General features: G+C 38.7%; 1 protein-coding gene across 6 annotated transcripts in view; it reads right to left on the bottom strand.

The window, feature by feature from the left end:
* MGAT5 (alpha-1,6-mannosylglycoprotein 6-beta-N-acetylglucosaminyltransferase) overlaps nt 1–12,162 on the bottom strand; it is a 109,008-nt gene that overhangs the window by 54,608 nt on the left and 42,238 nt on the right. For all 6 annotated transcript variants that reach the window (XM_015634692.3, XM_015634693.3, XM_015634689.3 and 3 more), the window contains one exon: nt 820–896. In XM_015634692.3, the coding sequence (XP_015490178.1) occupies nt 820–896 (77 nt within the window). The remainder of the gene's footprint in view (nt 1–819; nt 897–12,162) is intronic.

Here is a 12,162-nt window from a genome sequence, read left to right as displayed (position 1 = left end):
CACAGAATGGTTTGGATTGGATCTCATTCCAATACACCTGCCATGGGCAGGAACAGCTTCCATTCAACCAGGTAGCTCTGAGCCCCATCCAACCTGGCCTTGAACTTTTAGGGATGGGGCATTCACAGTAATAGATCAGTATCCCTTACGTTTGAAACATATCTTGGGGAAAAAAAAACCCTTAAAAACCTCCATCTCTGCAAGGTTGTTGGAGTTTGTTTCTTTGTTTTTGTTGCCTTTTTTCCTTTCCAGCTAAAGTCTGATGGGTTGTAATATTATTTAGCCTTTCCAATTATTATAGCACTATTAGTAAAATACAGGACTTATGTAGAATCCACTGTGAATCCCAGAATTCTAGCTGCACACTTAGGCACTGCCTACTCATGAGCAGAAGAGGCTGAATGTTTTCAAGAGAAAAGGGGAATAGAGGCACCAAACAGACCTGTGGGTAGAGATGAAAGCAGTGCAAAGAAACGTCATGCTGGAGTGAGGTACCCACAGAATCACAGTCCTGGGACAGGGGAACACCAAATTACTCATGATGGGGAAGAAAACAGGGCTTTTCCAAAAGGAGAAGTTTCTGAATAACAAGATTGAATTCAAACAAGAAGGCTTTTCAGTAAATAATAATATAGCATTTTAATATTGCCCTTTTTTCCTGACTTATGTGGATGCCACTTTATTTCTCCACGGCAGTAGTATTAAAGGCTTGAGGTGAGCAATGCTGCAGTGACACACAGTCCTAAATATCATATTTTTGACTCTTGCAACACATTTTCCATTTTTAATAGAATACACATAAGATTAAAACCAGCTCACCTTTATTTTCCCTTCACAGTGAGGAAAACCATCCATAGGAGGCAATTCACACTGTTCCTGGGCTCCATTTATGAGATCTAAAGAGAAACACAGATCATAACTGAGCTTCATTTCACAGTTCTGACAGATAGTCTGATGAATCCTGCCTTTTATTTTCATGAATCCACAGTCCAGACTGAATGAATGGTCCTACTGGGTAATATTTGTTATAACATTAAAACTCAGTGTGCTCCTTTTTGATGGCACGAGAAAATGATTGCATAGATTTCAACTCTGACTTGAAGCAAAAGTGCTGAATTACAAAAATCCATCTATGAAGACTCAAAATTTAAGTTAATCCATACTTAAAATGAGAAGAAAATAATTTCCTAATCAAAGTGTGTTTAAAACTACTAAATTGCAAAAATTTGTTTTCATTTATCAAACACTTACAGGACATATATGGCTCTTAAACATAAAACTAGTTATTCAAGCTCTGCTATCACTTTATCAAATACCCACGATCTGAAACTTGGCACCAGATATATGACCCAATTAATAAATGTTGAAATATGATCTAATTTAACAACTGAGTAGCACTACATCACATCTCACAAGAAATATTTCCTATGGTCTCCCAAGATCTTTTTTCTCCTTTTTTTGACCATTTTAATATTTTTTTCATTTTAGATTATTGCAACACATTAAAGACTGTATTATAGAGCAAGATTTCTAGCCCATGAGCTAGGAAAAAGCAGTAGTTTTAAAGGACATTACCCCTTCAGCTCCAAGGGACTTTCTTCTTAGAAGAACCCCCTAATGCAGGCCTTAAAGGCAAGAGAAATTATTACCATGGTGGAGAGATTCTTGCCAAAGGCAGTGGAGGAGAAGGTTTTCAATTTAGGTAGTTCATCCCACAGTTATCTAAATTATACCTGCATCATTTCTGGCTTTTCCTACGGGCAAGAATCAAGATCATTAAAGTCAGCCAGCCATCAGCCTAGGAACACTTAATGCTGTGGCAGTAACTGCACAATTTCATCCAGAATATGTTAATTAGAGAGCCCAGAAGAAAATACAAAAGAGGGCTGCAGTATTAGAACAGAACAGTGACAAAAATCTGTAAGTAAAAGTTAGAATGTTTCATTATATTATTATATGCAAAACCCATGACCTGATCTTTCCCAATCTTTTGCAAATAGCTTCTTTTAAAGATAGAACTTGAAATGTGAGCCAAGCATTGCAAATTGAACTTGATGGGGGAAAGAAGAGTCATGGCAGGAAGTTCCCACTTCTTTGTCAGTCTCTGCAACAGGAGTGATTTGAGAAACTCAGCTGTGCTGCCAATGACAATCACACTGAAGCAAAGTAGTTTGTACAATGACTTTGGAATTTCAAATCAATAAGCACTTTCAAAATATTCTGCCTATCTTCTTATCCTTGTGGGGTTCCTGCAGACCAGACCACCGACATGTAAGGCTCTGATTTCTGCTCTGACTACGAAGATACAGAGCATGCATACAGATAGGAGCAATTTAAAGTATATTCTCTATTCAGTCAGTAGAGCTACATAATAATAGGACATTTTGCTTTACTGCAGTTCAGGAATCAAAACGTCCACTTGCATCACACCAAAATCAGTACTGAGATCTAACAAAGAGGCATGGTTACTATTATGGTAATTTTCAATAGTCAGTAAAATTCCATTTTAGAAGAGCTTTATGATATAAAATGGTTTGCAGGCTTTTCTTTTATTTTCTCCTAACTCATAAGTCTGAATGCAAAATAACAGTTTTACATAAGGCATGTCAAATTCAAGATCTTCCTAAAACAAAAAGAGACCTCTGAAATCACTGGTACAACATCAGAGACGCAGCTCAACCATAGGGAAAGTTCAACTTTCAGCATCATACTGAATTTAGGGTGGAATATGCTGAATGCCTGGGTATAGCTTGCCAACAAGAATGAGCCATTAATTTTGTCATTTAAAATAAAAAAAAGTCTTCTATCTCGAGTTAATTATCCTATCATATGATGGCTTTACTCTTCAGAAGGTTAGTCAAGCAAATCCTCTCTTCTACTTAAGTCCTATTAAGTACAGGGTAATACATAAGTACAAGCTATAACTTCTTATTTTACAGCACACAGTGCCAAGTCTATCACTTATACCACATTTCATTTTAATGGGGATCTCATGACCTGTTAAAGAAAGAAAAGATGGAGAAAAAACCCAAAATATGGACAATAACCTGATTTTTGGTAGATACACAACTGCAGTTTACAAGTTCTCTTCTGTCATGTGTAAGCACATTCTCTGCATCCCAGTGTGTTTCTGTTGACAGGGAATGATCTTTGTTACTGCTCATTGCTCACAAGGTTTTAGAGGATCCCTGTATTTGCAAGATCTACCTGCAAGAATAAAACCCCTCTTCCAACAGTCACACATTGCACCAGGCTCACACTTCAACAGCTCCCATCAGCTGTGGCAGTAGCACACAGAGATGCATCCCAAGCGTCCCACAGACGTTTTTCTCGGCACAAACTGCAGACTTTCTCAGGCTTCTGGTCTCCCCTGTGGGCAGCTGCACTGAGGCTTTTCCAGAGCAGTCCTGCTATTGCTGCTCCACTGGGATGGGTTACACACAGACCTCTCTGGGTCTCTCCAGGATAATCTGTCTGTATAGGCAACACAGAACACTAATGCCCAGCTTTATCACCTCTAACCATGTTGAAATATTAATATCTCTGGGAGTATTACACCAAGAGTATCTGACATCTTTCCCCCCTCTTTGCCAGCAACAGTAAACACTCCTAGGATTCACCTTCCTCAAAAATGTTCATGTTTTTTCTCCACCATAATCCACAGACAGGGGAGATACTTTACACAGTCACCAACTCCTCACTCCCATCTTCCCATTCAGCCTTACCATGGATCTATATCCCAAACACCTACATCAGCTTTCACTTGCTTTATTCTCAGCTATTAATCAGGTAATAGCACAGTGAAGGCAATTCTATAAATATAAACACTCTCATGAAACAATTTACATAAAACTACTATCCAGAGCAGAAAAAAAAGTAGCAATATGTGCATACAAGAGGAAATGAATGTGAAAGAACAGGAGAAGGAACAGAGAAATGTAATTCTGCTCCATCTGAGTATTCCCTAGAGAAGCAGTCTTTCCTCTGTGCTTGTGAACAGGAAGCCAGCTGATGCAGTCAGACTGGAAACACATCCACATCAAGGACTGCTGTCCAAAGCAACAACTGCTTGCAGAAATGGGCAAGTCACTGCTGGCTTCCACACATAAGCCTGAGAATTCAGTGCACAACTCTGAATTCACCAGTGAATAAACCTGACAGTTCCAGTCAACTACTACTTGCTCTGCTCGTAGCCTTTCTTCCTGGCCACAGTTAGTGTGAGTTCTAGGCTGACAATCATCCCTCCCAAATTTTTCCTCGATGATCAGGCCCTGTATGAAGAATTACATTTCTGCTCCTCTTGCTGCTCTTTTTTGAGCTTGCTGGCATCACCTCATAGCTGGCTCTTCTTTAACAGGGATCCAGAGGTGAACAAATCTTGTTTCCTATGAGCAGCTGAGACCAAGCTCAACCAGATACCAGCAATTTACACTTCTGAGTGCGATCATAATGACATGGGAGATGAAGAAATAGAACCCTGGAGATGCCAATCTACACATCAGGATCTTCCAAAACATGAAAACCAAGCATCAACATACAAGTCGAGACTTAGGAGTTTTTCATCATTTGGAGATAAAATCCCAAGCCCTAATATCTTATGAGGATTCTTGTTAAAAAGTCTGGATAGATGTATAATGCTGTTAGCAAATAATGTTGGATAATTCTTTCCTGAAGGGCAAAACTACATTAAGCCTGACATTAAAGTTACTTTTGTTGGAAAATAGTATTTGAGAAACCGCAAGAATTTTTATCCTTAATTAGGATTTATATAATTTAAAATGCAAGCTCTGAAATCTCTTTTCCCAGCCAAAACTTAGAACTTTCAGCCAAAAAAAAAAAAAAAAGTTAGAAATACAACAGTCAAGTTAGTACAAACCAACAGTAGTTTAAACACTTTTTTCTCCTAAAGTTTGTGTGAGCCATTATATTAATTCCTGTTCCACACACACCTGAGTGTTTTTGAATTCATGCATAGCTTATCTCCTCTCGACTGCTGTTATGGAAAGACATAATTGTTAAACATTTATCTCATATGATGTTACATTAAAAGTCAATGCACTAGCAATCTAATGAACACAGCATATTATAAATCTAATAGCATGCAGTTGGTACAGATCATCCTTGAAAAAATGAAAAATATTGATAAAACACCAACCAACTGCAGATTTTAAAAAACCTCTTTAAATACTGTTTGTGAGGTCCTGGGATATTTAAAATATAACTAACAAACTCCATCCTCAGATTTCTCCATCCTTTAGAAAGGAGCCATATGTTCCCCTCACAAATCATGTACAGCTTTGCATCAGACATCGTTAGAGCACAGCAGGTGAACCTGAACTTGTGAACAATCCTCAGTTGTTTCAGTGCAAAGTCTGGCACCTCAGCATCAACAATGTGGCAGATTTGAGCTAAGTCACCAACCTTGCACTGGAAAAGAAGCTTCTCTCTTGTTGCTTGCTAAAAGCAACTGCATCTGCTAAAGCTCCAGGCCTCCAGCACCTAAATACCAGTTCACAGATGTTGGTCTTCATTGCATCCTGCATTTAAACTCCATGTCTACAGGTTTTATTTGTAATAGTGAACTATTTGTAATAGTTTACAACACCCACGTTGAGAATGATGTGGCTAAAAGCACAGTCTGTGGTAGGGAATTGATTTTTGCTTGCTTTCAAGTTGCTCTTTAATAAAACAGTAAAAAAGAGCAATATTAAGTGCTACCAGCATATTTTCTCCCTTTTCTATATTGCACATCCTTCAAATAATGTGCTTTGTAATAGGCTAAAAAATTCTGTCTCAATTTTTCTCCATCAGACAGTTAGGAAGTCTAGAAATATTCCACTAAGACAGTACACTGAATCAGAGTTATAATTAGTCACTCAGCAGTGAGTGCTGTTTGATAGGTGCTCTGTTTGTCATAAGAGTTTTAAAATAGCAATATTGGTTAAAGCAAATGATAAGGCTGCAATACAGCTGAAACTGCAAGCTGACACCAGCAGCCTACCTACTCTGCTAAGGACCAGCTTGGTGCTCTTCTGAAAATAGAAATGTATTAAGAATTTAACACAACAGTAAAAGTGATGTACTTTGGACCCTTGAGGCTTAAACTCTGATTTTCAGACTAGTGCATATTAAAGTATTTTTTAGTGATATACAGTACAGATAGTAGCTCAAGTCAAAAGTGTTCCCCTCAGCACATGCCATAAAATACAGAACCTCTCTAGTATTATTTGGTCAGAGTAATCACATCTGGTCAAATCTATTCACCAAATTTATCTGTTCTCCTTCTGGTTTTGATCATTAAATATAAGTACTATTCTTACTCTGATTCATGAAACTGTTCTCTTGTTTCTATTTCAGTCCTGAAATGTGGTATCTGTGATTAGACACGGACTGTAGTTAAGGCTGGTTTAGTTTGTGTAAGGTCTTCTTTCCCTTCTCCAACTAATTAACACATTCTCAATTCAATTCACATTTTTCATCTCCAGCTGGTAAGATTTCTTTAAAGAGAGAATTTGCAGTGTGAGCTGAAAGCACTAACAACATATTCAATCGAATGAGCTAAAGGTTTCAAGATTTTAAATGCAGAGCACAAAATGCTTTCCAACATTTTAGAAACTTCTGTAGCAAAGTGTTGGTATGATTTAAAGAAAATTAACTTTTCTACCTCTAGTCCATCCTCACACAAGCTGTGCTGCTGTGTTCCATTAGCACTACTGAAATCAATGCAGTGTTAGGAGAATTCAAGTAGTAGTCAAGTGTTTAATCAAAATGCAGCCCAGGGGACCACTAAGAGCCCCCTTCAGCATTATTAACACAGCTTTTCACTGCAGTGGAAAATATTCACCTGCGGTCTTCTGCACACACCACACTGTGCTGCGACAGCCAGGTTTGAGGGCACACAAAACTCCCCAGCTCCACACAACTGCCTTTGTGGGAGGGGGGAAATCTTAATAAATGCACATATACAGCATGGAGAAAGAATACAATGAATAAGGCACAATAAACACGAGTCAAAGCAAAACATCACCTCGAGGAAGCTGCAGTCTTGACTATCAGAGCCAATGCAGTCCCACATCCTGGTACACCCTGGTGCCCTGTGGGGACACAGCTCGTTTGTTTTCTGAGGCATGATGCACTGTGTGACTAAAGAAAAGCCTACTTGAGTCTTCTCAAGACAGGAGGGCAGCTTTGGAATTTAAAACAATATGCAGTATCTCAGCTTTTTTAATCTCTGCAAGTAGAGGACTATGGTGGAACTGTAGCTGCAGACTGCTAAAACTAACGAGGTTGTGTAACAAAATCATCAGAGAGCCACGGAAACAAATCCACTGATCCTGAGGTTACCTGACTCTTTTCTGCCCCCAGTGTGGCAGCCCCAAGTCTTCAGGAATAAGGACATGGAAATACCACGACAAAGGTCCTTCTCACCATAGTAACATTAAAAAAAAACCTTGTAGCATTGCCAAAGCTGACTTGTCAGCCTGCCTTGCTACTTATTCACGAAGGATGCCAGATATCTGACAGGCATCCAAGCCATCATGTCTTAAATGACAAGTATACACTGAAGTCTGCATCTTAATGAGTGACTTTAAAGATGTTAAAACTGAAGTTGCTAAAAGGAAACTCAACAGCCAACACAGCAGAACAAGTTAATGCACAAGGCAGAAAAGCTATGGAAACTTTGAACAGATGCACAAGAAATGTCCTCCCTCACTGTGCAGTGCTAATGCAGCAGCCTGAGCCTGGGCTGTCCTTGGGCTTAGCAAGAGTCCTCCAAGCACCAGCTGTGGGCAAGGGGAAGGGTGAGGAGGATTTAACATAAACCTTCACTTGCTCATTTTTGTGGGATCAAAGACACACAGTTAGAATAATTCAAAGAAGCACTTTTCAATGCAAAAGAATGTTTTGTAAACAGCCAGTCTGGCAGAGTTTTCAGTACAATTATTATATCTGGGGTGTTAGATGGTCAAGATTGTAAAAAAATTAGTTTTTCACTGAAAAAGCACAGAAAGAGTGATGACCACCTCTAAAGAAATTCATCCTACAACACAACACACTAACCCCACTCACTGCTTACCAAAAATATCACATGAAGAAAACAGAGGACTGATTCTTTGATCATGTTTGTGCAAGCAGATTGCCCTATCTGATGAACCATGATAGTGCAATTCTGTCCCACAAAAATCAAGGATTTCTTTTATCTTTATCTTAGTAAAGCACAACTGTTAAAAACTAAATTGCCTAAACCAAACTGATCCTGTGCCTGTCACATGGAACTGAAGATGCAGCTACAACAGTAGCAGCCCTGTAGACAATCAAAGTGCCATGGTTTTGTATTTCCCCATTTCTGTTTAATCATCTCTACAACAGCAAATTTAAATTTACTTAGGGTGTCATTTGTGGTTGTGCCTCAAAGCTTCCTGTTCTAAACGCTGATGAAAACTCTTATCTCCTAGACACCCAAAGTTTAGATTAATACTTTCCTGTGTGTATGGGAATATATTGCTTACCAAAAATGCAAAATGGATGGCTATCAAATATCTCAGAAGCTTTTCAGATAAAACTTAGATAAATAGAAAAAAGAGAGAAGGAAAGAAAGCTTTATTGCTTCCAAAACCAATCAGCCAAAGCTTTATAAGCATCTTTATTAACAATTCACTCTTTCATAAACAAAATGGAGGTTCTGAAAAAGCAGTTGAAAATTGTCAGTATCAAAACCAGCAGATTGTTTGATGGTTTTGTGGAAGGAAGAAGAAAAAACAAAATATGCTTACAATTTTACACATGGATCTAAAAAGGGAGTGGGAAAAAAAAGTTCCCACTCAACCTCCCCAAGTGCTCACAGCTTTTCTTTCCAACATATTCTATGCAGCCTCATGCTGTAGCACAAGTCTCATCCTCAACTCCTCTAGGATTAAAGATATTTATGCTACTAAGAGTTCATACTCTAATATCCTTTCATATAGCCAAAAAGAAAAAAAAAACAACAAACCTGTTTTGCTCTTGGGCTTCCCTTAATGAAAGATTCCATAAAACTAACTTCAGAGGGAGAACTGGGTGTTGTATCACACTAAACACACTCCAGCTAAACACAGTAAGGGTATGAATACACAGTACAGGCTACATATACATAGCAATCAGATTGAGAGTCACAAAATCAGAGACTGGTTTGGGTTGGAAGGGACCATATAGACAATCTTGTTCCAATCCCTTGCCATGGGCAGGGACACCTTCCACTAGCCCAGGCTGCTCCAAGGCCCATCCAGCCTGGCCTTGAACACTTCTAGGGATGGGAGTCCACAGTCCCTATGGACAGCTTGTGTCAACAATCAAAGAATTTCTTCTTAAGATCTAATCTAAACCTGTCTTGCTTCTGCTTCAGGCCATTTGCTTTTGTGCTATCACTCCATGCCCTTGTGAAAAGTCCCTCCCCAGCTCTCTTGTAGCCCACTTTAGGTGCTGGAAGGGGCTTTAAGTTCTCCCCAGGGACTTCCCTTCCCCAGGTTGAACAGCCCCAGTCTCAACCTGTCTTCACTAGGAGAGGTGTTCCAGCCCTGCAATCAAAACTCGAGATTGAATCAAAAGAAAGTTTGAGTTCACCTACTTCACAGACAGTTAAGTTACAGTCTTTGCTAAATTGTCAATAATTTCTACTACTATTATCATGTTCTTATCATGAAGGAGTCTAATCCAGATGGATTTTCTTCATATCCTTTTATCTGCCAAAAAACTCCACACCACCAGAGAGTGATATTTCCATGACAGATTTCACCACTGCTGCCTCAGTTCTACACCACACTTGATAGCCAGATGAAGAACAATTTAAAAAGCAAAAAAACCTTTGTTTCATAACTCAAAACAAAGCTAGGTATTTTTTCCAAACTGCTAAAAAACTTGATTATTTCCCATGCCAGCGCTTCCTTTTTCTTCTGCTGTCAGGCACCTTCAGAGAAGTTATTGCTCATTCCTTCAGGAAGTCAATCAAAGTGGGTTATAAACTCCAGGTTTCAACATGTCCTGGCCCAACACTGGACTTCCCCAGATTTTGTGGCCCATCTTGCTTTACACAGTCAAGATTATGGTTTTTTTTTAGTTGAACATGGTTTAAAACCAAGAAAAATAAGTTTTGCTATTTATTAACTTCTATACTTGCAGAGAGGCCTCAGAAGAAGAAATTCTGATTAATCATCATAATCTCTGTTCTTCCTGGCTTGCAGATAAGTACTAATTCTTTTTACCATGGAAGAGTTATCAATACTTAAAATACACAATGAAGAAAAGCATACAGTATATTCAGATTGAGCAGTCTAGCCTGTCATCATAGTCAGTTTTAATTTGTAAGAAAAATACTGTGTTTTGCTCTTGATTTTGTTATAATCAGCAGTGAGGATAAATACTTACAGCATAACCACCTTCCTGTCATTCTGTGCCTTATTTTATCATTTATATCTACTCCAGCAGTATATAACACAGTAAAATTTACACAAGGTCAGGGGGGACAAAATGCAGATCTCAGGATGATTTGTGGCTCCACTTTTTACTACCAAGGTTTACAAGCAGTGTCAATAGATTACAGGGTAAACATGAAGCCTCACCTACTTCAGAAAGGCTTTCCATAGGGAAAGGGGCATGGCTGCATAAATTATAGAATCAGAGGTCTCAGTGTACTGGGAAATCTCAATCCAAAAACAATAAATGCATGATGTAGCTCCACTGGAAGCAGCACTCTTGTAGGAAACTCTGCTAATGACATTGCACTGCTTCACTGACAAATGAGGCTATAAAACACTCAATTTACTGCAGACTTTTAAGCAGCAGCTCTGAGGCAAAAAAAAACCCAACAAAACAAAACAGCTCAAGAAGCCTTTAAAAAAGATTACCAAAATTATTAAACATTATGTTGATCAGATGCTCCACAAACTCTATGGTTGTCCAGACAGGAAAATCAATGTTATTAACAATCATTAACATGAATTTGTCTAATGTTAGCATTAAAATATTACAGCTGATAAAGAGAGGAATGGTAATCCTAACATGCTTGTTGTGATCACTTCATAGTGTAACAGCTAAATGTTAGAAAGAAAAGTATCATCTGTATTGTAGACATATCTGCTTTGACTCCAGTAAAATGGCAAACTGTTGGGTAACAAAATGCCTTCACCACAATTTTCACATTACCTCAATTGCTCTAACACAATATAAAAGGGATGTTGTTGAAATATTACAGACAAAACCAAGATTGGTACTGTCACAATGTCCTCACCTAGCTTATTTTCTGAGCAATTCCTTCCTAACAGAGAAGATATTTATATTACGATTATGCTGGAATCATATGACTTCCAGAGTGTGCTGTCAGGAAACTGCCATAAAGGAAGAAGTAGAGACAACATTTTCATTTCCATTTGGCTGCCTCTGATCTGAGTAATTGCCAGTGATTGCTGCAAATGGATGAAGAGCAGGCACTTCACACAGGGATTAGGTTTGAGCTCTACTCTAACCCTAGGTACTATCCAGTCCAGGTACCTGAGCAGTGACATTATCCAATCATCAGCACAATACATTAATCAAACCTTAAGGAAGCTGAAGGTTCCTTGCTGCTGTTTAACCATTGCTTCAGACAATTTAAACTCATCTTACTGAGAGTCAAAGGTAAAAAACCTGTGGCTCTAATAAGAGGAATTGTGTTCTTCGCCACAGATCAAGCCTTGGGCAGTACAAACTAATGCAAACACGGCTAATGGGAAACTCTTACCAGGCTCCTTCAATGTTGCTCCAGAATAACAAAATTGAGAATCTAGCCCACTCCAAGAATAATAAACAACATTCAAATCACCCTATGAACTGCTGAAAGATGTTTCCTTTTCAGGTAAGAGCAATGAACCTCTGCCTATAAATTTTAAAGCAACATAATGAGTATACATGTCCCAATTATCTGCAAACCTAAGGAAATAACAGCAGCAAGTCTCTTTTGTCCAGCTACAGAAAGAAAACTTACAGGGATGTTTTTCATTTTATATATGGCCCAGAAATTCTAACAGTGTTCACTTTCCATCTCAGCGGAAGTTTTTCCAACCAAGATCTTGTGCTGGATGCCTTCTGGCAGGAAGGTGTCAGTACCCTGCAGGTGCTGCACCTCTTCAGCTACTCACTCCTGATCTGCCT

This window comes from Parus major, chromosome 7, assembly GCF_001522545.3.
Source record: "Parus major isolate Abel chromosome 7, Parus_major1.1, whole genome shotgun sequence".
NCBI classification, from domain to species: domain Eukaryota; kingdom Metazoa; phylum Chordata; class Aves; order Passeriformes; family Paridae; genus Parus; species Parus major.
The sequence above is the reverse complement of the archived record's forward strand: the minus strand, read 5'-3'. Positions and strand labels throughout refer to the sequence as shown.